At 33.4% G+C, this 14,726-nt stretch overlaps 1 protein-coding gene across 1 annotated transcript in view; it reads left to right on the top strand.

Annotated features, from left to right (window-relative positions):
* Positions 1-1,058: 1,058 nt before the first annotated feature.
* CPS1 (carbamoyl-phosphate synthase 1) overlaps positions 1,059-14,726 on the top strand; it is a 117,699-nt gene continuing 104,031 nt past the window's right edge. The window contains exon 1 of the mRNA XM_011358665.1: positions 1,059-1,328. Within this exon, the coding sequence (XP_011356967.1) occupies positions 1,203-1,328 (126 nt within the window). The 5' untranslated portion in view covers positions 1,059-1,202. The remainder of the gene's footprint in view (positions 1,329-14,726) is intronic.

Raw genomic sequence — 14,726 nt, 5'->3', positions numbered from 1 at the left:
GTGTGGCCTCAGATAATGTTTGTACATGAACATAGCAAGTAAGATAGAAGATAGAACTTTAACTTTTTTTTTTTTAACACATTCTCACACTCTACCCCCCAATTCTAGCACTCATCCTATGTCAGTGTGTCATCTTTTCATTTGGGGAGGCCCTAAGAGGGAGCTTTTATTTTTCCCTCCTCCTTTGCAAGGATATCATAGGAAAGCTACAGTATTCCTTGATCTACATAGACACATGACTTAGTGAGAGCTTCCACCAGACAATGAGACCCTCTGCCTGCCAGATTGACTATGGGATTGAAGGGCTCAAGTGATCCATTTCAGCTCAGGTGAAAACATGAATGCTCAAGTTTTGAGAATTTTATATGTGACATTTTAATAACTAAAAAAATTTTTGGCTAAGAAATAGTAGTTATATTAAGATCAATGTTTGACATTGTTTTATACATTTGCAAATCTAATGCTTAAGAGGGATATAAATAGGCTACTTTGCTCCAGTTGTGTTGTAGTTCATATTACTGGATTGCTTTAAAATTTGGAACACAGAACAATGCAATAGTAAAAATATAATATGCCTTATTATTAACTCAAAAGAACAAAACAAAAGCAATATAGAATCGGTTTACTTTATATTTGTGGAGAAAAGTTTATTCTGATGTCCTTTTTACTATATGTGGTTTCTACTCTTTTACCAAGCAGAAAATGGCAAGTCTTCAGATTTCTTTGAGAATTCAAACCTCTGTGGAAACAAATTAGGCATTGCATACAATAAGCTTTTGAGTCTTAACACTGTTAAAAAGTTGCTACTCTAGGGTAAGTGAGATTTCTAAGATTGTCTGCTGTGTCTAGGTCATTTTATTCAGCTGCATAAGCAATTCTTTTGATGGACGACTGGTTTTCTACAACACCAGCATTATTTCAGCAGCAGAAGGTAGTGTTTGATATGTTGCAATTTGTGTTACATGTCCATAGAACATCTCCGGACATCACCTCGGGAGGAGGGGTTAAAAGGAGGGGCTGTGGTTGAAGACATTTAATGACAGAATGAATGGAAATTCAAAGATCACTGTGCAGTCAGCCTTAAACAACTGATTGCACTCCCCTCTCCCCAGCTTTCTTTCACAGTAATTAAAAAATATAACAAATCCTCATAAAATATATGTAATTTCATTTAATTTTAGTCACGAACCAACATCTTCAAAATGACAAGGATTTTGACAGCTTGCAAAGTGGCGAAGGTCCTGAAGACTGGTTTTGGCTTGACCAATGTGACTGCACGCTGTCAGTGGAAATTTTCAACACCTGGCATCAGGCTCCTTTCCGTCAAGGTAATATTCCCATGTTCATTGCTTCTGTTACAATTGTGCAGGGTTTAGTGTAGTGTAAAGCAAATACAGATTTGAATGTAGTTCTGAAGTGCTTATTTATTAATGTTTACTATAGAACTTACTGATTCACCTGATGCTCATTTTTATCTGCTCTGAGTAAAAATACAGACATTTTCACCCCACATAAAAGAAAGGTCACGATTCCTGTTAACATGTAAAATGTAAGTGTTCTGTTTAGAAAACAAATATTTTTAAAGGCTATCAGGGCTCTGTCTGGGCCCAGACACTGTTGCTCACAGTTTGGGTTCAAACATGGAATTGGTTTTATGTTCATGAATCACATCATACTAGATAGCGTGTTAAGCCCCTGTTCTGTATTGGCTCGCTGTAAAGTTTTCCTTTTGGAAATGTCATATTTTGAGAAGAAAATTTGGAAGGAAAATATCTATATAATTTTGATATTTGCAGATCATCATGTAGACATTGATTTTTCCTTTTACTTCTTAGCCTTTCTTTCGGCCAAATTTATGATTTTTATTTTGTAGATTAAGACATGGAGACAATTAGTAACTGATCATTCCATCCCTCTTGAGTGTATCTCAAACTGAGAAGCAGTTATAGGTTCAAGAAGGGAATATTAAATGATCTCGAATTACAAAATCCAGTAGGAACTTCTGTTTTTCACATAATTTTATGAAGATATTTATTACCAGAAAAGTCTGAAATTACTCCCTGGGCAATTTGTCCATAAAAATCACACTTGGTGAATATAAAGTTTAAATAATCACAGTAGTTCTTTAGTAGTAAGAGCTGTAAAAAGTGAAGTAGAAAAAATCCTCAAACAACCTCTATCTGTTGATATAAAAATAGGTTCTAATAGTTTTGAGCATTCTTCTTATATTTTCTGTGCTCATTAGGTTGGCTAAAAATCCTCTGAATGCTTCTACAGCTTCTATTGCTTAGGTTGTTCCAGTCATAATTCAATATGGTTTTTACTCTGAGTGACATCTGCAGGGCTCAGCAATGCTCATAGATTCTCATGGACTTCACCACTGATAGGAATGAGAAAAGAATAGGAGTAAAAGAAAAAGAACAGAGAGAGATGCAGACAGAGAGACAGGTGAGGGGTGAGGAGTGAGGTGTGTGTGTGTGTGTGTGTGTGTGAGGGGGTGGGTGGGTAATGCATAATCTCAGGAGAAAGTATAAAAAACTATCATTTTAAATTAAGAAATCCAAGAACTACAATTTTCTTACATCCAGTTTGTAATAGGAGAGCCGAAAGAAGATATATTCTAAACCATCATCTAAGATACAGAGAGTAGATATAAACTATGAAAATGATATCTAGTTTCAGTTTAGTGTTAGTAATATCTCAAAGGTACCCATATATAACTTCAGAGAAAATAAACTGTAATGAAAATAATATTGTCTAGACTAAGATGTGTCTTCTAAGACTTCGAGGTTGAGTCTCTTGGAATATCTTTTTTTTTTTTTTCCTCACAAAAATATGTAGGTAAGAATAGGTGTATCTTCATCATGCATCAGAAACAGAGGAATTAAGTAACTATACACAATGGTGTAGATGTGACTGAGATAAGAAGCCAGTTCTCCAAGATCATAATAAGCGCTCAACATAACCTTAACTACAACCACAACAAAACTCTTTCATTGTGTAGGTGGACTATTGTGAAAGTAGTTCTAGCTTGTAGTGGCTGATCTGTTTTAAGGGTCTGCCAAAGTTTACAGCTAAGAATGACAAATTTGTAGGAGGAAAAAGCCATCAATTCATGGTGTTAAAGCCGTTACTCACACTCAGTCATTTCTAGCCAGAGTTTTGGAGGAAATAGTTCTTGAAATTCATAATAATGAATTAAAATTTTATACAGCAGTCTAAGGGGACTTCTCTTATTATTTACTTATTTCGAAATAGACATCTACCTAGTGGTATTCCTACCTTTACTTTTAAAACTCAACTCTCTGGGCATCATATTTCAAAGATAGTTAAAATCATTAGGATGTAGTCATATAATGGTTAGTGAAGGGTAGTGAGGATAGTCAGCTGCATTATAGCTAGTTATGGATGGTAAATGGATTGTGGAAGATATGCTGTGATCAGGTCTGTAAGCACTGTCCTATAAATTGGTTGCCTTTTCAGTGTCTTTGGACATCACTTTTCCTTTCCCCTTGGCGACAGAGAGAATGGGTTTGATGATAGCAGTGATGCACCCGTATTTTTTATGTGACCCTTCCTTGCATGTTTGTTTGTAGCTAATATTTATAGAGCACAGCTTGCCAATAGACACAGTTGTATTTCACTTACAGAGAAGAGGAAAGAATTTCAAGGTGCTCTACATTTTGAAGAAATTTGATATCAAGTGTATACATGATCAACCACCATAAAATATGAGTTTCAAAGACCATAATTTTTTCCTATTAGTACTAAAAATGTTCAGTGCTCATTACGAAAGTCAACCAGTCGTAGCCGTGTAAAGGAAAACACACTAGATGGGAATAAAGAGATCTAGATTCTAATCACTCATGCATTTATTAATGTTCTAAACTTGGTCAGGTCACATATTTTCTCTGAACCTAAATTTTGTCACCTGTAGTGTGGAAATGATTCTTGCTTTACTCAAAGGATTGTGTGATCATCACACATGCTCAATGCTTAAAAATCTATAAAATAGTTTAAAAGCAAAAACTGGATACTTAAAAAAATTCTTTTGTATGCATTTTAGTAGAAGAACTTAGTAGAGTTAGAGCAGAGTTTCTTCATGCTATTCATGGACTACAAATTATTATAATGACAAGATCTCTGATAAAAATTTCTCAAATATTTATAATGATAATTTTTTCACCTTTCCTTAATATTAAACGTATCTCTAGGACAATATTGCTTATAATCAATTAGACTCAAGGACTATGAAGCATATAATCATTTTTTCCACTATGGTGAATTCAATTCTAAAAGTCAGGTTCTACATCCTCATATCTTATTTTTTAAATTTATTACCTCATTATTTAACAAATAAATAAGAAACTTCTACCCCGAAAGTATACAGGGAGAATAATAAGTAGAAATCAGTGGATAATTAGCGGATAGTCTCTGACTTCAAGAAACTTACAAATTTAAAAATTCTGTGTTCACAAGTCTTGGAAAATCACCAAGAGTAAATAGTTTTATTTTTACTTGCAAACAAATTTGGAAACTGAAGGTATTAAATTAGGAAGGTTAAGTTTCCCATGACTAGAAAAGGGTTCAATAAGTACTGCTTTGACCATTAATCCACTCATTTTTAAAAATAGTGACTTGTGTTACAATTAAGGCAGGAACCTAACAGTCCAAGCATCCTTTGCTCTGGTATGCAAGACACAAATGAGTCTCAGAATCATTATTACCTTCGAAAGTTTTCGTTTTGTAAGATATTATATTCTGATTCTAACAGAGAAGCATCTATTTAGCTCAGTCTTGAGAAGCTGTTGTGGTTTGATTAGAATTGGCAAGTACAAAATCTTCTGCAATCAAAATCATTTAATTATATTGTAGTAGCTTTAAGACATTCACAGGAAATAGAGTTTGATGTTACATTGGAGCCTCTGTACATATTAGAGGTGGGGGTAGGGGTAAGGTTAGCATAAACTTTCAAGAAAAACCATCTTATTAGACTTTTACTATATATAGGTATGTTTTAGGACTGGATTTCATCCATGATAATCCAAATTTTTAAAATAATAAATTATATTCCAATCCCAAATGAGCTGTTGCAGAATAAGTTTGGATAGTTGAGCAACTTTACATATTTTTGGTGGACAATATTTCTTTAATTGGGGGTGGACTCTCTTTTGAACATATTTGTTTATGTACTCCACTTTTTATGGCCCTCCTTCTTAAAATATAGACTCATTTGTTTGTCACCAACAGTGCTTTAGTATTTTGAGCTTCTTGCCATAAAATCTTTGGCAAAAGTATGGTTGAACAGGGACTAGGCTAGGGTGGGGTAAGGGCATTAGTAAAGTAGGCTGTCACTGCTAAAGCCACAATGTGCCTTCTTTTTATGTTGCACCCAAGGCACTTCACTCATCTCACCCTAGTCCCAGCCCTGGGCTAGAAGCTAAGACTTCAGGCAGGGGAAATGCCGAAAGAGCTGATACTAGTCTTGGCCTCATGTTTCTCTCTCTTGCTGATGATGCCTCAGGTTTCCATTGGACCATGCTTACCAGATTTACTGATGATTTAAAAGTGAACTTAGATCCCACTGCTGTGGAAATACAGCAAATACAGATGTCCTCACATCTTCATTAAACTTACTTCATATTTCCAAGTTGTACCAAAGACTGGGGATATTATGGGTTTCTAATACCTCTCAAGCAATGGTCATACCAGTGCTCACTTCAAGGTTTCAGGAGTTTGCTATGTAATGACTTTGATATGACCAGTATTTCCCAGGGTCTCGGCAATGACCAAGTACTGAAGAAGCCTACTTGGGCCAGGGTCAAACTTGGCATTGGACTCCTTAGCCCTAGTGATCTCACGTTTACACTTGATTTTCTTCATCTGATCTAAATAAGTTCAACTCATGAAAATACTTTCAAGGTTTCTTTGTTCTTTTTCTTTTGTTTTTCAACTTATATTGATCTTTTAAATTTTATAAGGAGATTATTGGCTAATGTGAAGTTCTTATAAATGAATTAATAGGGTTGCTGTATCACTAAGAATTTTACTGAATAATTTTCTTCCATTACATAGAATTAAACATAAGAACATTTTACTTTATTACTATGAAGTAAAAATTAACTTACAATATTGGCAATACCTCTCAGACTTAGAACACTTTACCACATAGTAGATGCCCATTATATGCTTGTTAATAAACCTACAATTTATGAACATATTTTGTAATGGAATTTTTCTATGTGTGATATTTTGTTTATAATGAGAAACATAACTAGAATAAAATTACTTGTAAACTTGACTAATTTGTTTATAGATGCCAAGAACATAGAAATATTTAAGGAAATTAACTTCATGGTGTTTTCCCCCAACACTGGCTTATGTTTAACCAAAGGCAGATGACTTAATATTAACTTAGGATGTTGTAAGGCTATTAACTTAGGGTGTTGTAAGGCTTAATTGATTGCTGTTATAGTACTTTGACATTCTGAAATGTTGACATTATAACGGTAGAGAAGTTCCATTAAATATTCTAGACATAGCAAATTGTACTGTAATTCTGAATTTTAAGTATCCATATTTTGATAGGATAACTGTAAGAATGAAAATTAAATATCATCTATCGATAAAGAACATTTTAAAATTTTAACTTTTTACCATATTGTTTATTCAATGATAAACTGAAATAAATTCTGGCTTTTAGCTTCCTTCTTTCCAAAACTTGGATTGAGTTTATTTTATTTCTTAAGAGGATGAATACTGACATGAACAAATAGCTAAGAATCATCAGGCAAGCAAGAAATCAAAGATGTTAGATAGCTTTAGGCCTTAGAGAAAATGGAAATAAGCATATAGAGCTTCTACTTTTTCTGATATGCATATAATTTATATAGGCAAATGATTTAACAGCAATTCCCACTCAGATTCCCAAAGTAAATCACTTTCATTTTTATACTATTTTAAGGGGATTTTCATAGCTGTAATGTTTTATATTCAAATCTTTTATGAAATTTATTGCTAAAATAGCCGAAGCTTTATATCCAGAACATTTTACTGGTAAATTCTCATACCCAGGGGAATAAACAGTGCTCTTTTTCCCATTTCACAGATGTGCAAGTGCTGTAGTTAACACAAGGACACGTGCATGTCTGTTTTTGTACACAAACTGAAGTATACATGTAGCAAGTCTGGTTAGAATTATAATTAGGCCTCAAATACCACATGGATCTTTTTTATTTTTTTGAGGAGGCAACCCTTGGTTGACCTCACAGATTGCAAGGACTTTGTCAATTTATAATCCCTTATTTTTTTATTTTTTATGCCTTTAGCACCTGGTCTTCCTAGGTGGGCTCCCATCCAAGTACTAACCAGGCCTACTTAGCTTCCAAGATCAGATGCCACATGGATCTTTTTAGTTTGGCATTTTTGTTACTGTGCTTATATGTCTGAAGTGATAGTTTAACCTGGCTTCAGAATGCTGTAAATCATTTCTCCTGTTGTAATTTTATTGCTTACTCGAGAGCCCACTTATATACTAAGATTTAATCTTAATATAAAATAAATTAAATTTTTTTCTTCCCTTTTTTTGGTTGCATTTTGAGAACAGATTGTTTAAATCAAAGAATCAATAAGATTCCTGCTTTTTATGGTCATTAGTAATTCTACAAATAGGACATTTTAGGGCATTGCTATTCAGAGTTGACGTATTTCTTCCTCTCCAATCAAAAGAGTATTACGCGTTTGTAACAAAGCGTGCTATTTTTCAATTTTCAATTTGTTTCTTTCTCATACAGTTCTGTAAGCTCCATATATGCAAAAGTCCATCGTGGTAGGTGTTTGCTATAAGCAATTTTAAACTGCAAGAAGAGTCTCCTTTTGACTTGTTTTCAGTGTCATGAACAAAAAGATTCAAAGAAAACTGGTTCAAAGTAAAGAATCAATATTCTCAAAGCTAGCCCAGAATGATGCTGAGATATGGAGCAATAATGAACAAAGAGTAGATGATTTTTAATAAATGCAAAAGAAAGGCCTAACAACAATAATAAACACCAGGCTGTTTCGAAAATGTTTATAGGTTAAATTATAAATTATGTTTGAATTTGACAGTTACTTCTAAGACTAAGCCCTCTAAATTAGTTGAGCATAGCACTAGGGACACATTTTCAAAGCTTTTAAAGGGGAATCTAGCTGTGTGATTCCCATTAATAATTATTGCATTATTCTTGTCCTGGAAAATGCTTTGAAGCATTTACCCTTTTAAACTTGATCTCAAACTGAGAGTATTAGAGTGTAAAATTCCCGTCATTTATTTGTGGTCCCATAGAGCTAATCAATCATCTTACTAGGAAATGAAAATAGGCCCATAAATATTGGTTTACAACGAATTTTAATTTTAAAGAAAAAAATCAAAAGCCCTAAAGCAGTGAGATGTTTGGGTGAAATATCAAATCTGCTTGCAGTATCGTATCTTGGAAATGTCATTTAAAAAAATGCATGATATAGTAAAAAAAAAAATGATGCCAAAATCCACAGCAGACAAACCAACAAATAAATACTGAGAGAATTTATTGGAATCTCTACTTATATGTAACCTCCCTCACAAAAATGTATTTTTATTAAAAGTTACTTAAAATTTGTGAAAGAATTACATCCCCAGGTTTTACAAATATTAGAATGTACAAAATTCAAAGATTGCTCAGTTTATTAAAATGCTCATTTAAAAAGTAATATAAGGATAGGGATCATATAGAAACTTATGTAATTCAGTTTAACTTAGAAAAAATAAAATTATAAAATAAAAAATTAAAGATAGAGTAATTACTTATACACAGGAAAACTTCATTTTAGCCATAAATATTATGTGTGGAAAAATCTATAATCTTATGGATGCACTTCTTTTAAATTTGCAGATAAAAGTAATGTTTAGTATTACTAGAACATGGAAACAACTAATTTCGATCAGTCATTAAATTTCAAAATCATATAATGTCACAAAGAAACACAACTTATGACTACTTATTTTATAAAATAACTGGTTTCCAGACCTATAATATCTGTATGCTCCAGGCCAAAGAAAATCAAACTATAAATATAAACTAGTTTTAATGTATTTTCCTTGCTTTCTGTATTGGTTACAAACCCTTGGCCTGTTTGGGAAGGGAGGGCCAGAGAGAGGCTTGTTTGTATGTTTTGCAACATAATGACATGGATGGGAGAAAAACATAATTCTGAAGAGGTGGAAATATTAATTACAGATACAATTTATACATTGGTTCAAGGTCAATCAATTTTTAGAAGATATAAAGAAATCTCCCCCTCTCTTTCTGTGTGTGTGTGTGTGTGTGTGTGTGTGTGTGTGTATTTCATTTTAGGCAGTTGCATACTTATTGGGCTCCTAAAAGTAAATGCCTACTGTTGAGCATTGAGCAACTTGAGGTCGCCATTAGCTTTGGACTAAGGACCTTGGACCTTGACTGATGTTTAAGGGCTGTGTCAAATTTGCTTGAAGTCTGGGCTCATTCTTATGTTTTAGGGATACATGAAGAAAGGAAAGCACTCAGGTATCCTGCAGTGCTTTGCATGCATCTGGTAGTTTCTGAGTTAGAACCCCCATAAACAGCAGAACTTCATTTCTTGAGACTCTCGAAAGCCTTTGGATTCTTGCCCAGACTTTGGATTCTCAGGACCAGATGTGATTTGAAAGTTGTTACTCCTAGGAGATGGCAGGAAAAGGTGCCAATGAGAGGGAGACTGAACCTCCAATATCTTACTATTAGACCTACTATCTTTGGATTTGAAAGATTTGTAAGACTAACTGTTGCTAGAAAAATATTAAATTAGAAATCTACATTTTAGAAAAGAGTTCAACCAAAAATAAGACAAGTAAATTAAGAATTTAAAATGTGATTAAAAGTAAAAATTATATCAAGTATAAATGAAAAATACATGTTTAATATTTTCAGTATTTAAAGAAATAATAGGAAAAATGTGTGCGGAAGAGAGTATATGCTCGTATATTTTCTGTTGTAACCTTTTCTCATTTAATGGTCTCATTATTTAATCATCTAGCAGTACTAAAGTATGAATAAAGCTTAATTATGATGTAATGGCTTTATAAAAAGGAATTGCTATATGCACTTACATGTCTACTTAAATGAAAGAGAAAATACTACTGAAACAAGTGTTCTTTATTCCTTACCTAATCTCCCAGGAAATAGCTCACCACTTCTCATCTTTGTGAGTAGAGCCTAAGAGGATTGACCTAAATATGATTGGGAGCCAAGTAGGAGTGTGATTTGCAAGCCAGTTATTTTGTCCCAGAGAAACAAAAGCAGAATTATGTAACATCTTTATTACCTGAGAGTCATTCATTCATTCGTTCATTCAACCAATGAGTATTTGCTAGGTTATTTTCTACTGGTAGGATTTTAGGGGTGATAATTAATTACACATTACCCCTAACCTCTAAGTTTAGAATCAATTGAGAAATAAGACATAGCATTTAAGCAGATAAAGATCTAAGTATCAGCTTCATCACTGTTAATCACAGGACTTAGATCTGTAACCAAATGGGCTTCTTAGAACTCCCATTCCCTGAGTGAATGTGTTCTTTCACAACTGCAGTTCTACCACCTTGATGTACAACTGAGAACAGGTTTCTCTGAAACAGAGTTAAGAAGAGCTGAGCTAGTCTTGCTCAATTCCATTTCCCAAAGTCACCAATCACTCCTATTACTTCTCCTTTGTGGACCGGGGATTAAATGACCTTTCCAATTTCCCTGAAAATTAATTTAATGGGCCAAGGTATGAATTCAGAGAGGTACAAAATGGTTTCCGCAATTACCCACTATGTGCCAGACACTGTGTTATGTGTTGGTGATACTGTGTTGGACAGAGAAGGCAGGCTCGCTCTCCTTGCTGTTGTTTAGTGTTGCCTATAATCTTATTGCTAAATTAGTCATATACGTGGATATAAGGTGGTGAATATAAGTGCCAAGTATTTATTACTTTTAACTTTGGAAAAGAAATTTTTCATTGCTTAGTTGTTTAATGTACAAAAATAATAAAGCTTGGGTTTGTAACAAGAGGTAGAATTTAGAGAAGTAGAAAGAAGAGAGGGCAGGAATGAGAATAAGAACTTGGGCTCTGCCTAGTGGCTCTTCAAGGCTTGTTTTTTTTTCAAAGTCTTCAAAGGTACCTGCAGAATTGACCTTTAATAAACAATTGATCAAGAGTATAACATCAAAACAAAACTAAGCAAAGAAATAAACCAAAAAACCCCCAAACCAAACAAACAAACAAAAAAACTAGTGAGATCCATATTTCAACAGGCAGATATGGGAGGGAAAGAACCAAATGGCAAAAAGTGGAAGAGATTGTCCAAATTGTTCTCTCCAGCTCAACGTCATTTATACTCCCTCCTCTTCCCTTGCGCAGAACAGGATTTCAAATAGTCCCCATGGATTGGAGTGGATGGGGCCAGGGTAGAGTTGTCTGTAGCATAAATTTTTTTTCCTCAAGCATCTGATCTTCTCACTGTAGAAGTCTACCCTCTCTATACTTAAAAAAATTGTCCCCTGAATGGATAGAAAATTATGCTCTACTCTTACCCTAAAACCCTGCTGTAAACTGGTTTGCAATTTAGATTATGAGTATATAAGCAAATTTAGGTAATAGTTATTGAGGGAATAGTGTAATATATATATTAATATATATATTTCCCCTGAAAAAAGATAGTTATTTTATTTTTCAAAATCAGCAATCTAAGCATTTGCCAAATTGAATATGCTTGACCTTTTTCAAATGAGATTTCCAAACAGAAACTTCACATTCTGTTCCCCCTTTTAGTAAAGTTCCTCTTCTTGTTACCTTTAGAGGACTGTGTATGTTTGGGTTGATAAATAATAATAGTAAGTGGAGGAAATGATTGATTTGAGTTTGATTAATAAAGTCGTTTAAATATCTCTTAACTGCTAAACCGAAGCCTAATAAATATACCCAAAACGTCTTGTTTTATTTCAGCATTTTATTGTCTATTTGGTTGAGTCAGTATGAACAAAGGTAACAATAACAACCTTTGACTTTGAGGCATTTAAATCTAAAATTAGATAATGAATTAAAAATTGAATTATTTTTTGGCTATGATCTTGAGATTTGAAGACTATTCTTATAATTTTATATGCATTTAATTAGTGATGAAGAATTATACTATAATTCTTAGTTAAAATTTATCAGTGTACTATATACTTGAAAGTAATATAGATATATAAAAGAGAGAAAACAGCCAGCTGGGTAAGGTAGTGAGTGCCTCATCTTTCAGTGGTATGCAAACAGAGACTGAATGACTGACTGATGAGGGTGCAAAAAAAAAAAAAATTAAGTCTCTAAGTGGATCCTGTCACACATGGGATTTAGTTTACATGAAAGTTTTACTAAAAAAGTTATTGGAATATTAGTAGAAGACCAGAGGGGAAAAAGTAAAACTAAGAGCTGTAAGAACATATTAAAAAGAAAAACTCAAAGTAGCCAAGTGCAAATAATGTTTCTTCTAAGTATTCATATTTTGGAAGGAGAAAAGTTGTTCTCCATATCTGGTGAGAACAAACCAAAGTAAAATCCTTCTCAGTTCTATCCAGAGGGAGTCAGATTAAATTCACCTTAGAACTTGTTGCTTGCTTGTATTTCTCGGTAATGATTGACTAAGATAGGCAGCAGCAAGTTAGATTAGAATTTCAAATAGAGCAGCTGAATAATACATGTTTATTTAAATAATTTTGATGATTAAGAAGTAAATAGCTTTCAGTGTTCAAAATAACTTGCGATCCCTTTGAATCTGATTTAGACTTTTCACTTGAATTTGCTATGGCAAAAATATTTGAGAATAATATGAAAAATTTAAAATAAATTTTCTTCAAGATTCATTTGTATAAATTATTCTAAAACTAAATAAAATAATACAGGATTCTCTTATTTCTATATTTTAGAATACCCTAGGTAAGGAGAACTTTCTCATTCTTTGTCTATTTTGCAAAATGAAATAAGAAATGAAACTGTTACGTATTTCAGACAGTGTCAGCTTCTTTCACGTGAAATACCTAGTAAATTGATATAAATAATCCTTGTATTTGGAATTATCATAATTATTTGTCTTAACTCTGCACAATATATATTTGAACACTCATACACAGGATACTCAATATGCATATTCTGATGTAACCATCCAATTACCTTTCCCTTCTTCACTCCTTTACCCCTCAATGAGATTCACATCTATTTCTCACCTTAATAGTTTTACATTATGAGATTACATTTAAGATATCATGGAAAGGTATTGTTAGTTAAACATAATGAAAAGGCAACTCAAAACAGGCATTTGATTATTTTTAAAATCATACCTAGAATAAACTAAAAACTAAATGTATAATAACACTTTTCAATATTTTTAATGTTATTATCTTTAGAGTGATACTCAATGATTCTTCATCCAACAAAAATTAAAATATCTTCTATCCTGTGCCAGGCACTGATATAGGCCCCTGAGGCTTACTGCTGAACAAAATGCTGACCCAATACTCTGCCCATGTGAAGTTCACTTTCTGGTGGGATAAGATATTTTAAATAAGACACTGGATGAAATGTTGGGAGGCAATGAGCGCTATGAGAACCGAGCAGACTACGGAGATCCGGGGCTGGGGGCATATTGCCATTTTAAATAAGGGATCGAGGTAGGTCTTGCCCAGAAGATGGATGGCATTTGAACAATGACTTGAAGGACTTTAAATTTTGGACTTGAAATTCAAAATTTGACATGGCTTTCTCTCTTAAAAATTTTATTTTTATTACTTAACACATGGGTGGAAAAGAAAGAGTGAATTATTTTATTAAAGAGAAATCTCCCATAAGAAACGATATTTTATGTATCTTTGTATCTTCAAGGGCTTCAGTGATGTTCTTCTTGAGATTTCCTCTATTTTATCATCCATGCATATATCCAGCCCTTTTACTACATAGGAGGACTAGGGGCATTTACCCATGCATTTCCAGAGCCTAGTATGGTACTTGGCACATATTGTGACTTGAATGTCTAACCTGTCTTATTGACATGTTTCTTTTTATTAAACACTTAGGGACCACATCATGATAAAGATCCTTTATTTTGTAGAACTCATACTTATATAATATTTTGGTTACTTTTCCGGACATTCTACAAGTGTATATATTTCTCTTCATTAAAATTTTCTTTGCATTTTCAGCATTCAAAGTACCACAGGGCTCTGGTAGTAGGCACTTAAATTATAACTTAATTTTATAGTCTAATTCTTAGGCTATGGACTTCTTTCTACTAGGACTGAGGCTACTAAAATATGACAGTAACAAGGTGATTTCTTTTGGACTCATTGGAATGAAATAGCATTTGAGGAATTGTTAGCTAGAAGAGGGGATTCCAAATAATGGCTCTTTGTTCAAAATTTCTCCATCAATTCATAGATAAGTCGATTGGCACTCATCATTTTAAACTCATCGGAGGCCAATGTAGTTAAGTGGAATATAAAGGGTACTACAGGCAATAAACAGAAACCTTGTAACGATATAATGTGTAGTGGGAAAGAGGATTGGAACATCTATAAATGCTGCCAAAAAGGACAGAAAACATAATTAAAGGAACAAAAAGACATATTGAACACAATCTCAGGGACTATTTCAGGCAACAGTAAATGTCTCCTCAA

The sequence above is a fragment of the Pteropus vampyrus genome, unplaced genomic scaffold (genome assembly GCF_000151845.1).
Source record: "Pteropus vampyrus isolate Shadow unplaced genomic scaffold, Pvam_2.0 Scaffold42, whole genome shotgun sequence".
In the NCBI taxonomy this organism is placed as follows: domain Eukaryota; kingdom Metazoa; phylum Chordata; class Mammalia; order Chiroptera; family Pteropodidae; genus Pteropus; species Pteropus vampyrus.
The sequence above is the reverse complement of the archived record's forward strand: the minus strand, read 5'-3'. Positions and strand labels throughout refer to the sequence as shown.